At 50.0% G+C, this 13,593-nt stretch overlaps 1 protein-coding gene across 1 annotated transcript in view; it reads right to left on the minus strand.

Annotated features, from left to right (window-relative positions):
- Window positions 1–12,291, minus strand: part of LOC141271672 (uncharacterized) — a 39,940-nt gene extending 27,649 nt beyond the window's left edge. The window contains exons 1-3 of the mRNA XM_073681710.1: window positions 12,273–12,291; window positions 9,491–9,990; window positions 4,680–5,195 (exon numbers count right to left, since the gene is read on the minus strand). Coding sequence (XP_073537811.1) covers window positions 4,680–5,195; window positions 9,491–9,990; window positions 12,273–12,291 — 1,035 coding nt within the window. The remainder of the gene's footprint in view (window positions 1–4,679; window positions 5,196–9,490; window positions 9,991–12,272) is intronic.
- Window positions 12,292–13,593: the final 1,302 nt, after the last annotated feature.

Raw genomic sequence — 13,593 nt, forward strand, 5'->3', positions numbered from 1 at the left:
ACTGAAGTGGCCCACTCCAACTAATATAAAAGATCTAAGAGGCAGGTTACTATCAAAGTTTCTTCAAAGATTTCGCCAAAAGAGCGACCCCGCTTCACGAGCTCTGAGAGAATCAGCTGGGGGACATAAACAGGCCAATCAGTGGGGGCCCCAACAGGAAGAAGCCTTTTGTTCCCTGAAGATGGCATTAACTAACCCCCATATTAGCCTATGCCGACTTCTCCCAACCCTTCTTACTATACACCGATGGAAGTTTGTACGGCCTAGGAGCAGTATTAGCGCAAATTCAAGAAGGCAAAGAACGGGTGATTGCATATGCTACTCGGTCACTGAGAGAAACCGAAAGGAACCCTGATGATTAGTGTTCATTCAAGTTAGAGCTGCTGGAGCTGGTCTGGGCCATGACTGAAAAGTTTGCTAAGTATCTTTCGGGGTCGGAGGTTCAGGTGCGAACCGATAGCAATCCCCTTTCTCATCTCAAAAATGCAAAGTTGGGAGCTTTGGAACAAAGTTGGATTGCCAGAATGTCCAAGTAGCAGTACAGAATCGCGTATCTGTCAAAAGCTCAGAAAACCCATGCCGATGCCCTCGAGTAACTCCAATAAGTCCCAAGGGGGACACAGATGAAGATCTAGAAGGCGACGAGATCCCAGATTTCACCCATTTCGCAGCCATCTAAGTAGCCGCCCCAGAAAAATAGGGGGAGTGTAAACCCACCGAGGTCCTGAGACGCCAAAGGGATGAGTGGATTTATCTCCAGCAGTCAAATCCTGAAATGGTAGAGCTAAGGAAGTGGGTTACCTTGGGGCAGAAACCTGATCAGGAGTTAAGAGCATCTCTATCAGCTAGTACGTTGCAGATCTTGGGCCAATGGGAAAGATTTGTCATGAAGAATGGTCTGCTGTGCCGAAGCATTCAGCTGTCTAGGGAAATGGATGTCACCTGGCAAGTGATGATCTCTGAAGAAATGGCGGTGAGTCTGCAAAGGAAGCTCATGAACGGATGACCCATTTCAGCACTGAAAAGACTTTCTGATGGCTGCAACAAGTAGTGTACTGGCCTCAGCTATGCCAGACGGTGGAAGAAGCCTGTCGAAGGTGCCATCAGTGTGAGCTAACCAAGCCTCCAGAACAAAGGGCACCAATCCAAACTATAAAGATGTCTGCCCTGTTGGAAGTATTGATGGTGGATTACTTGATGAATAAAAGATCCTACAACGGTTATGAACATTGTTTGGTAATGACTGACCACTTCACAAAGTTTGCTATGGTCATTCCGACCCTAGATTAGATGGCAGAAATGGCGGCCAAAGCAATTTGCCAAGATTTTATCAGTGTGTATGGGTGTCTGAAGAGAATTCATTCAGATCAAGGAGCCTGCTTGCAAGGGAAGATAATGGCTGAAGTGCACCATCTCTACGGTATAGACAAATCCTGGACCACGCCATACCACCCACAGGGAAATGGAGCTTGCAAATTCTTCAGTAGGACTCTGTTACAAATTCTATGGACACTGGAAGAAAATCACAAAATGAGGTTGCCTGAATTTGTCTCCAAGCTGGTGTGGGTGTATAACAATCAGGTTCATGCGACCACTGGATACACACCCTACACATTGCTGTTTGGGCGAGGTGGTCGAGAAATTACTTCAATTAGGACTAGAGTTGGAGGATGAACATCCGGGAAGTCACGCAACTACCTAGGTTCGGTGCCATCGCCATCGACTTCAAATGATGAGACACTTGGTGGAACAAAAACTTAAGGAGATAGAATACCCCGTCAAAAGTCTGACACAGGAAGAACCCCTTTGGGCAGGAGAGAGGGTGTTAATATGAGCCAAGTGTCACGCTGTCTCTGTATACTGGAGGTAGGGGGCCTAAGCTGACCCTAAGCTGGGGCCCTGACTAGTCCCTCAACCTGGAGGTACTGTTAAAGGTACAGAGGTCCAGGCCGCCAGCGTAACCCCTACCTCCTGAGGATCCCTGCACCTAAGTAATCTAGTCCTGAGAAGGACCCCGATCACAACAAAAGGGGACAAGTAATAAAATGCCCACACACAGTACTTAGACGAACGAGACAGTACAAGGGAAAAACCAAAACCACCTTGCATACAACAACTACACAACTACAACAGAGGGAACACCAACGGGAAAGGAGATAAATGATAAAGCGAGGAAGGGAAAAAACACTCCAAATACACTTATCTCAGAAACTCCAAACACCACGATCCGCTCTGTTAGTCTGAATGAAATGCTTTCACCGACACTTCCCAAACAGACCAGCAGGCATTTGAAGGAGTCTCACTACAGCAGTATTGATTGCAGCTGGGCGAGGCTGGACCTCGTCTAGCACAGAGAGAGAGAGAATTAACTCCCTCACTGCCGAAAAACACAAAGCACCAACAAGTCAGCTGCGAGAAGTCAGGCTGTGTACTCGTGACGATCTTCGTGGCGACACACCCGTGACAGTACCCCCCCTTCTACGAGGGGCCTCCGGACCCTCAGGGCCAGGTTTATCCGGGTGAGTCGTGTGGAAGGCCCGAACTAATCGGTCTGCGTTAATATCTGACGCAGGAACCCACATCCTCTCCTCAGGACCATACCCTTTCCAATGAACCAGGTACTGAAGGGACCGGCGTTTAAAGCGTGAATCGATGACCCTCGATACCTGGAACTCCAAGTTACCATTGACCACCACTGGAGGGGGAGGTAAAGGTGACGGTACCACTGGCGCCACATACCTCTTAAGCAACGATCTGTGGAACACGTTGTGAATTTTAAACGTAGGGGGGAGGTCAAGACGGAATGCCACCGGATTAATAATAGAACTGATTCTGTATGGCCCGATGAACCTGGGACCCAGTTTCCAGGAGGGAACCTTAAGTTTAATATTCCTGGTAGATAACCATACCCGATCGTTCACACTTAGGTCCGGACCAGACACTCTCCTCCTATCAGCCATACGTTTGTATCGGTTCCCCATAGTATTCAGATTCTTCAGCACCCCTCTCCATACTGAAGCGAGTGATGAGGAAAATCGTTCCTCCTCAGGAACCCCCGAAGAGCCCCCCCTACTGAAAGTACAAAACTGGGGGTGAAAACCATATGCCCCAAAAAACGGGGACTTACCAGTGGACTCGCTCCGCCTATTATTAAGAGCAAACTCTGCCAGAGGTAAGAAAGAAGCCCAGTCCTCCTGGTTCTCTGACACAAAACACCGGAGATATGTCTCCAAGCTCTGGTTCATACGTTCCGTCTGACCATTGGTCTGAGGATGAAAAGCCGATGAGAATGACAAATGCATCCCCCGCCGTGCACAAAACGCCTTCCAGAACTTGGACACAAACTGAGACCCCCGATCAGACACCACCTCGGAGGGTACCCCATGAAGCCTCACAATCTCCCCAATGAACACCTGCGCAAGAGTTTTAGCATTAGGGAGAGCCGGAAGAGCGATAAAATGTGCCATCTTGCTGAACCTGTCCACTACAACGAGTATGACCGTTTTACCCGAAGACGGAGGGAGGTCCGTAATAAAGTCCATAGACAGATGAGTCCAAGGACGCTCCGGGATCTTCAAAGGTAAGAGGGCCCCAGACGGACGGGTATGTGAGGTCTTAGAGCGCGCACAAACCCCACAGGACGCGACAAAAGTTACCACCTCCTTATGTAAGTTAGGCCACCAAAACCGACGCGAGAGGAGATCCACAGTTGCTTTACTCCCTGGGTGTCCTGCAAAAACTGAGTTATGGTGTGCCTCGATCACCTTTTGTCGCAACTGATCTGGAACAAACAGTCTCCCCGGAGGTCCAACAGGGGCGTCCCCCTGAGCCTCCAATACCTCCTCCTCCAGCTCAGAGCATACTGCCGAAACCACCACCCCCTCCTGAAGGATAGGAATCGGGTCGTCCGTATTCCCGGCCCCAGGGACACAACGAGATAAGGCATCCGCCTTTACATTTTTAGACCCAGGACGATATGTAACGACAAAATTAAACCTGGTAAAAAACAATGACCACCTAGCTTGTCTGGGATTCAGACGTTTCGCGGACTCCAGATATAGCAGGTTCTTGTGATCGGTGATGACGGTGACCGGATGGACTGCCCCCTCCAAAAAATGGCGCCACTCCTCAAAAGCTAACTTAATGGCCAAGAGTTCCCTATTGCCGACATCGTAATTCCTCTCAGCGGACGACAATTTTTTAGAGAAAAAGGCGCACGGATGCCACTTACCAGGGGACGAACCCTGTGACAATACTGCTCCCACCCCTACCTCGGAAGCGTCTACCTCTACAATGAATGGCTGTGACGCATCAGGTTGAATGAGTATGGGTGCCGAGGCAAAACATTTTTTCAAGGAGGAGAATGCTTGACAAGCCTTGTCAGACCACCTAGAAAAATCCGTCCCCTTTTTAGTCATGTCTGTGAGAGGCTTAACCATGGACGAGAAATTACGAATGAACTTCCGGTAATAATTAGCAAACCCCAGGAAACGTTGTAGTGCCTTAAGATTCTCTGGCCGATCCCACTCAAGAACTGCCCGCACTTTCCCAGGGTCCATACGAAAACCGGACGCTGAAACCAGGAAGCCTAAAAACTGGAGTTCCTGTACGGCGAACACACACTTTTCCCATTTGGCATACAGTTTATTATCCCGCAAGATCTGTAACACCTGCCTAACGTGCTCCTGATGAGACACCAGATCCGGCGAGTAAATTAAGATATCATCCAGATATATGACAACAAACTGTCCCACCAGGCGGCGAAAAATGTCATTAACAAAGTGTTGGAACACCGCCGGGGCATTAGTCAGACCGAATGGCATGACAAGGTTCTCATAATGCCCCTCCGGAGTGTTAAACGCCGTCTTCCACTCATCCCCCTCCTTCATCCTAATCAGATTGTACGCCCCCCTGAGATCCAACTTAGAGAACCATTTGGCGCCCACGATCTGATTAAAGAGATCGGGAATAAGTGGGAGCGGATACGGATCTCGGACCGTAATCCGATTAAGTTCACGGAAATCCAGGCAAGGGCGTAGGCCTCCATCTTTCTTCTTAACAAAGAAGAACCCCGCAGCCACCGGTGAAGATGAAGGTCTAATATGCCCCTTAGCCAGACTTTCTGAAATATAATCCTTCATGGCCTGCCTCTCAGGACCAGAAAGGTTATACAACCTAGCTTTAGGTAACTTGGCCTCAGGGAGCAGTTTTACAGAACAGTCATACTCGCGATGAGGAGGTAGTTCCTGACACCCTTTCTCCGAGAATACATCCTCAAAGTCCGCCAGAAATGGAGGTAAGACCCAAGGAGTAACCGCACCAATGACCGTGTTCATGCAGTTTTTATTACAGAATTTACTCCATTGGCTTATCTCTCTGGTTTGCCAATTAATAACCGGGTTATGCTTAGCTAACCAAGGAAGGCCCAACACTATAGGAGTGGGAAGACCCTCCAACACGTAGCAAGACAGCAGTTCTTTATGTATCGCCCCCACTTGAAGTTTTACGTCATGCACAGCTTGCAAAAAACTTCCCTGACCGAGAGGCCTGGCATCGATCGAGAATATGGGGATGGGTTTAGCCAACTCACTCAATCGCATACCTTGAACCCGGGCAAACCGAGCATCAACCAGATTAGCCCCGGCCCCACTATCCAGAAGAACAGATATCCTCTCAGTTCTCGTACCCACCACCACCTCCGCCGGTACGAGAAACTGAGACGAACCTAGGGACGAAATACCTACTCCCAGATTGCCGTCCACCACACAACCTAGGATCAACAGTTTTCCGACGACTCTTCACTCTGCAAGGGACGGGATGGACACCCCCCAATAAAATGTCCCTTTCTCCCGCAGAAGAAACACCTTCCTGTCTTATGGCGCACCACCGGTCCCCTCCCCCGAAATGATGTCCCTCCTAATTGCATAGGCTCCTCTGGACTGACCAGGGGAACCACCATATGAGGGGACCTTGTAGGAGGTGGAGTCATCACAGGGGGTAGAGTGATCCCGCACCTCTCCCGAAGCCGTCTGTCAACGCGAATAGCAAGGGCCATAGCGGCTTCCAGTGACGCGGGAGAGTCATACTGTGCCAACACATCCTGTAATTTGTCGGATAAACCATGACAAAACTGGCTCCTAAGAGCCGGGTCATTCCACTGGGTGTCCGTGGCCCACCTACGGAACTCCGAACAGAATTCCTCCGCCGGACGATCTCCCTGCTGGATCCTACGTAACTTAGACTCAGCAAGGGAGATCCGATCTGGGTCATCATATACGAGTCCCAGAGCAGCGAAAAACCTATCCACTGACTGGAGAGCCGGGGAGCCCGGGGGAAGAGAGAACGCCCAAGATTGTGGGTCCCCTTGTAGGAGCGAGATGACAATTCCCACCCTTTGTTCTTCACTCCCCGATGACCGAGGCCGCAGCCGAAAGTACAACTTGCATGCCTCCCGGAAAACAAAAAACTTGTCCCGCCCCCCAGTGAACCTGTCAGGGAGAGCTACTTTAGGTTCTGGTCCGGCTTGCTCCTGAGGATGCAAAACCTTGGACCTAACGTCCGCCAGCTCCATGGACAAACTCTGCAACTGCCGAGCTAGACCGGCTACTGGATCCATGGTAGCTGGAGAAAAACTAAGTGGGTCGGTGAAAATGTCACGCTGTCTCTGTATACTGGAGGTAGGGGGCCTAAGCTGACCCTAAGCTGGGGCCCTGACTAGTCCCTCAACCTGGAGGTACTGTTAAAGGTACAGAGGTCCAGGCCGCCAGCGTAACCCCTACCTCCTGAGGATCCCTGCACCTAAGTAATCTAGTCCTGAGAAGGACCCCGATCACAACAAAAGGGGACAAGTAATAAAATGCCCACACACAGTACTTAGACGAACGAGACAGTACAAGGGAAAAACCAAAACCACCTTGCATACAACAACTACACAACTACAACAGAGGGAACACCAACGGGAAAGGAGATAAATGATAAAGCGAGGAAGGGAAAAAACACTCCAAATACACTTATCTCAGAAACTCCAAACACCACGATCCGCTCTGTTAGTCTGAATGAAATGCTTTCACCGACACTTCCCAAACAGACCAGCAGGCATTTGAAGGAGTCTCACTACAGCAGTATTGATTGCAGCTGGGCGAGGCTGGACCTCGTCTAGCACAGAGAGAGAGAGAATTAACTCCCTCACTGCCGAAAAACACAAAGCACCAACAAGTCAGCTGCGAGAAGTCAGGCTGTGTACTCGTGACGATCTTCGTGGCGACACACCCGTGACAGTACCCCCCCTTCTACGAGGGGCCTCCGGACCCTCAGGGCCAGGTTTATCCGGGTGAGTCGTGTGGAAGGCCCGAACTAATCGGTCTGCGTTAATATCCGACGCAGGAACCCACATCCTCTCCTCAGGACCATACCCTTTCCAATGAACCAGGTACTGAAGGGACCGGCGATTAAAGCGTGAATCGATGACCCTCGATACCTGGAACTCCAAGTTACCATTGACCACCACTGGAGGGGGAGGTAAAGGTGACGGTACCACTGGCACCACATACCTCTTAAGCAACGATCTGTGGAACACGTTGTGAATTTTAAACGTAGGGGGGAGGTCAAGACGGAATGCCACCGGATTAATAATAGAACTGATTCTGTACGGCCCGATGAACCTGGGACCCAGTTTCCAGGAGGGAACCTTAAGTTTAATATTCCTGGTAGACAACCATACCCGATCGTTCACACTTAGGTCCGGACCAGACACTCTCCTCCTATCAGCCATACGTTTGTATCGGTTCCCCATAGTATTCAGATTCTTCAGCACCCCTCTCCATACTGAAGCGAGTGATGAGGAAAATCGTTCCTCCTCAGGAACCCCCGAAGAGCCCCCCCTACTGAAAGTACAAAACTGGGGGTGAAAACCATATGCCCCAAAAAACGGGGACTTACCAGTGGACTCGCTCCGCCTATTATTAAGAGCAAACTCTGCCAGAGGTAAGAAAGAAGCCCAGTCCTCCTGGTTCTCTGACACAAAACACCGGAGATATGTCTCCAAGCTCTGGTTCATACGTTCCGTCTGACCATTGGGCTGAGGATGAAAAGCCGATGAGAATGACAAATGCATCCCCCGCCGTGCACAAAACGCCTTCCAGAACTTGAACACAAACTGAGACCCCCGATCAGACACCACCTCGGAGGGTACCCCGTGAAGCCTCACAATCTCCCCAATGAACACCTGCGCAAGAGTTTTAGCATTAGGGAGAGCCGGAAGAGCGATAAAATGTGCCATCTTGCTGAACCTGTCCACTACAACGAGTATGACCGTTTTACCCGAAGACGGAGGGAGGTCCGTAATAAAGTCCATAGACAGATGAGTCCAAGGACGCTCCGGGATCTTCAAAGGTAAGAGGGCCCCAGACGGACGGGTATGTGAGGTCTTAGAGCGCGCACAAACCCCACAGGACGCGACAAAAGTTACCACCTCCTTATGTAAGTTAGGCCACCAAAACCGACGCGAGAGGAGATCCACAGTTGCTTTACTCCCCGGGTGTCCTGCAAAAACTGAGTTATGGTGTGCCTCGATCACCTTTTGTCGCAACTGATCTGGAACAAACAGTCTCCCCGGAGGTCCAACAGGGGCGTCCCCCTGAGCCTCCAATACCTCCTCCTCCAGCTCAGAGCATACTGCCGAAACCACCACCCCCTCCTGAAGGATAGGAATCGGGTCGTCCGTATTCCCGGCCCCAGGGACACTACGAGATAAGGCATCCGCCTTTACATTTTTAGACCCAGGACGATATGTAACGACAAAATTAAACCTGGTAAAAAACAATGACCACCTAGCTTGTCTGGGATTCAGACGTTTCGCGGACTCCAGATATAGCAGGTTCTTGTGATCGGTGATGACGGTGACCGGATGGACTGCCCCCTCCAAAAAATGGCGCCACTCCTCAAAAGCTAACTTAATGGCCAAGAGTTCCCTATTGCCGACATCGTAATTCCTCTCAGCGGACGACAATTTTTTAGAGAAAAAGGCGCACGGATGCCACTTACCAGGGGACGAACCCTGTGACAATACTGCTCCCACCCCTACCTCGGAAGCGTCTACCTCTACAATGAATGGCTGTGACGCATCAGGTTGAATGAGTATGGGTGCCGAGGCAAAACATTTTTTCAAGGAGGAGAATGCTTGACAAGCCTTGTCAGACCACCTAGAAAAATCCGTCCCCTTTTTAGTCATGTCTGTGAGAGGCTTAACCATGGACGAGAAATTACGAATGAACTTCCGGTAATAATTAGCAAACCCCAGGAAACGTTGTAGTGCCTTAAGATTCTCTGGCCGATCCCACTCAAGAACTGCCCGCACTTTCCCAGGGTCCATACGAAAACCGGACGCTGAAACCAGGAAGCCTAAAAACTGGAGTTCCTGTACGGCGAACACACACTTTTCCCATTTGGCATACAGTTTATTATCCCGCAAGATCTGTAACACCTGCCTAACGTGCTCCTGATGAGACACCAGATCCGGCGAGTAAATTAAGATATCATCCAGATATATGACAACAAACTGTCCCACCAGGCGGCGAAAAATGTCATTAACAAAGTGTTGGAACACCGCCGGGGCATTAGTCAGACCGAATGGCATGACAAGGTTCTCATAATGCCCCTCCGGAGTGTTAAACGCCGTCTTCCACTCATCCCCCTCCTTCATCCTAATCAGATTGTACGCCCCCCTGAGATCCAACTTAGAGAACCATTTGGCGCCCACGATCTGATTAAAGAGATCGGGAATAAGTGGGAGCGGATACGGATCTCGGACCGTAATCCGATTAAGTTCACGGAAATCCAGGCAAGGGCGTAGGCCTCCATCTTTCTTCTTAACAAAGAAGAACCCCGCAGCCACCGGTGAAGATGAAGGTCTAATATGCCCCTTAGCCAGACTTTCTGAAATATAATCCTTCATGGCCTGCCTCTCAGGACCAGAAAGGTTATACAACCTAGCTTTAGGTAACTTGGCCTCAGGGAGCAGTTTTACAGAACAGTCATACTCGCGATGAGGAGGTAGTTCCTGACACCCTTTCTCCGAGAATACATCCTCAAAGTCTGCCAGAAATGGAGGTAAGACCCAAGGAGTAACCGCACCGATGACCGTGTTCATGCAGTTTTTATTACAGAATTTACTCCATTGGCTTATCTCTCTGGTTTGCCAATTAATAACCGGGTTATGCTTAGCTAACCAAGGAAGGCCCAACACTATAGGAGTGGGAAGACCCTCCAACACGTAGCAAGACAGCAGTTCTTTATGTATCGCCCCCACTTGAAGTTTTACGTCATGCACAGCTTGCAAAAAACTTCCCTGACCGAGAGGCCTGGCATCGATCGAGAATATGGGGATGGGTTTAGCCAACTCACTCAATCGCATACCTTGAACCCGGGCAAACCGAGCATCAACCAGATTAGCCCCGGCCCCACTATCCAGAAGAACAGATATCCTCTCAGTTCTCGTACCCACCACCACCTCCGCCGGTACGAGAAACTGAGACGAACCTAGGGACGAAATACCTACTCCCAGATTGCCGTCCACCACACAACCTGGGATCAACAGTTTTCCGACGACTCTTCACTCTGCAAGGGACGGGATGGACACCCCCCAATAAAATGTCCCTTTCTCCCGCAGAAGAAACACCTTCCTGTCTTATGGCGCACCACCGGTCCCCTCCCCCGAAATGATGTCCCTCCTAATTGCATAGGCTCCTCTGGACTGACCAGGGGAACCACCATATGAGGGGACCTTGTAGGAGGTGGAGTCATCACAGGGGGTAGAGTTATCCCGCACCTCTCCCGAAGCCGTCTGTCAACGCGAATAGCAAGGGCCATAGCGGCTTCCAGTGACGCGGGAGAGTCATACTGTGCCAACACATCCAGTAATTTGTCGGATAAACCATGACAAAACTGGCTCCTAAGAGCCGGGTCATTCCACTGGGTGTCCGTGGCCCACCTACGGAACTCCGAACAGAATTCCTCCGCCGGACGATCTCCCTGCTGGATCCTACGTAACTTAGACTCAGCAAGGGAGATCCGATCTGGGTCATCATATACGAGTCCCAGAGCAGCGAAAAACCTATCCACTGACTGGAGAGCCGGGGAGCCCGGGGGAAGAGAGAACGCCCAAGATTGTGGGTCCCCTTGTAGGAGCGAGATGACAATTCCCACCCTTTGTTCTTCACTCCCCGATGACCGAGGCCGCAGCCGAAAGTACAACTTGCATGCCTCCCGGAAAACAAAAAACTTGTCCCGCCCCCCAGTGAACCTGTCAGGGAGAGCTACTTTAGGTTCTGGTCCGGCTTGCTCCTGAGGATGCAAAACCTTGGACCTAACGTCCGCCAGCTCCATGGACAAACTCTGCAACTGCCGAGCTAGACCGGCTACTGGATCCATGGTAGCTGGAGAAAAACTAAGTGGGTCGGTGAAAATGTCACGCTGTCTCTGTATACTGGAGGTAGGGGGCCTAAGCTGACCCTAAGCTGGGGCCCTGACTAGTCCCTCAACCTGGAGGTACTGTTAAAGGTACAGAGGTCCAGGCCGCCAGCGTAACCCCTACCTCCTGAGGATCCCTGCACCTAAGTAATCTAGTCCTGAGAAGGACCCCGATCACAACAAAAGGGGACAAGTAATAAAATGCCCACACACAGTACTTAGACGAACGAGACAGTACAAGGGAAAAACCAAAACCACCTTGCATACAACAACTACACAACTACAACAGAGGGAACACCAACGGGAAAGGAGATAAATGATAAAGCGAGGAAGGGAAAAAACACTCCAAATACACTTATCTCAGAAACTCCAAACACCAGGATCCGCTCTGTTAGTCTGAATGAAATGCTTTCACCGACACTTCCCAAACAGACCAGCAGGCATTTGAAGGAGTCTCACTACAGCAGTATTGATTGCAGCTGGGCGAGGCTGGACCTCGTCTAGCACAGAGAGAGAGAGAATTAACTCCCTCACTGCCGAAAAACACAAAGCACCAACAAGTCAGCTGCGAGAAGTCAGGCTGTGTACTCGTGACGATCTTCGTGGCGACACACCCGTGACACCAAGTGACCCAGGAATAAGTTAGGTTACTGGCAGGAGGAAGTGCCCTATCGAATTGTTCGACCGGAAGATGGAGAGAGTGCCCTGACATGAGTGTTACACAGAAATATGTGTCGCCCATACCTTTCTGAGGCGGAAATACGGGAGAAGGTGCTCCCCCTGAAAATCCTACTAGAAACAGTTACTGAACTGGCGGCCGATCATGACGACGGCCAGTGAACTGACTGGAACCTCAGATCTCTTGGAAGAACCTCTATTGAGAGAACAGCGCAGGACAAAACGATCCAATGCAGGCATTCCTCCTAGGCAGTACGCACAAAATGAATTCATCTGGACAAAAATCCAACAGAAGACTCAGGAATGTGTGCAGCTCTTGGCAGAAGTTGGACTACCTTTAAAGAAGCAACACATACTTGTAAACTTCCCTCACCCAGGGACTGGGGAGCTAAAAGAAGAGAGTAATATAAGAAGACAAGACACTGTGGAATCATAACAGCAAGGAGGCATGGCAGAGGGGAGGAGCTTGATCAGAACGCCGGGTACAGTGTTGTCAGAGAAAACCAACTCAGGAGAAAAACAGTGCGTGTGTAAGTTCTGAAGTGATTGTGGAACCGATGAGAGAGACCGGAGAAGCGACAGTAGTGTCCGGAGCTCCCGTCAGGAAGAAAAGTGCCAGGCATGCACCCAACACAGATGTCGACAGTCAAGCCCCGAAAACCCAAGCGACACCAGTCAAGGTTACCAGCCCAGATGTCGACGCTCAAGCCTCGAAGATCCGAGCAACGTCAGGTGATGTCGGTCGACAGAACGGGAGCAGGTAACGGCGGCACAGTTCTCAGACATGTCCGCCAGCAACAGGACGTCGCAGAAGCTCTGGAGGTGTCAGATCGGAGATTCACGGTCGGGCCAGCAACCAGGAAAGAGATGCAAGACGGGCCGTTACCTCTGAGTGGCATTGCAAAAGTGGATAGAGAGTGACGGGGGAAACGGGCAGCAAGTTGTGATTGGAATGAGTATTGCCAAGGCTTTAAAAGACTGCCCAATGCCCGGTATAGTTAATGACAATTTACAGTGTGGGAAATAAATATTTGATCCCTTGCTGTTTTTGTAAGTTTGCCCACTGACAAAGACATGAACAGTCTATAATCTTAAGGGTAGGTTAATTTTAACATTGAGAGATAGAATATCCCCAAAAAATCAAGAAAATCACATTGTATAAATTAGATAATTTTTTGCATTTTGCAGTGAGAAATAAGTATTTGATCCCTCTGGCAAACAACACTTAATACTTGGTGGCAAAACCCTTGTTGGCAAGCACAGCAGTCAGACGTTTTTTTGTAGTTGATGATGAGGGTTGCGCACATGTCAGGATGAATTTTGGTCCACTCCTCTTTGCAGATCATCTCTAAATCATTAAGATTTTGAGGCTGTCGCTTGGAAACTCAGAGCTTAAACTCACTCCATAAGTTTTCTATGGGATTAAGCTCTGGAGACTGGCTAGGCCAC

The sequence above is a fragment of the Phyllobates terribilis genome, unplaced genomic scaffold (assembly GCF_046119375.1).
Source record: "Phyllobates terribilis strain yellow unplaced genomic scaffold, ASM4611937v1 Scaffold_5__5_contigs__length_657084704, whole genome shotgun sequence".
NCBI classification, from domain to species: domain Eukaryota; kingdom Metazoa; phylum Chordata; class Amphibia; order Anura; family Dendrobatidae; genus Phyllobates; species Phyllobates terribilis.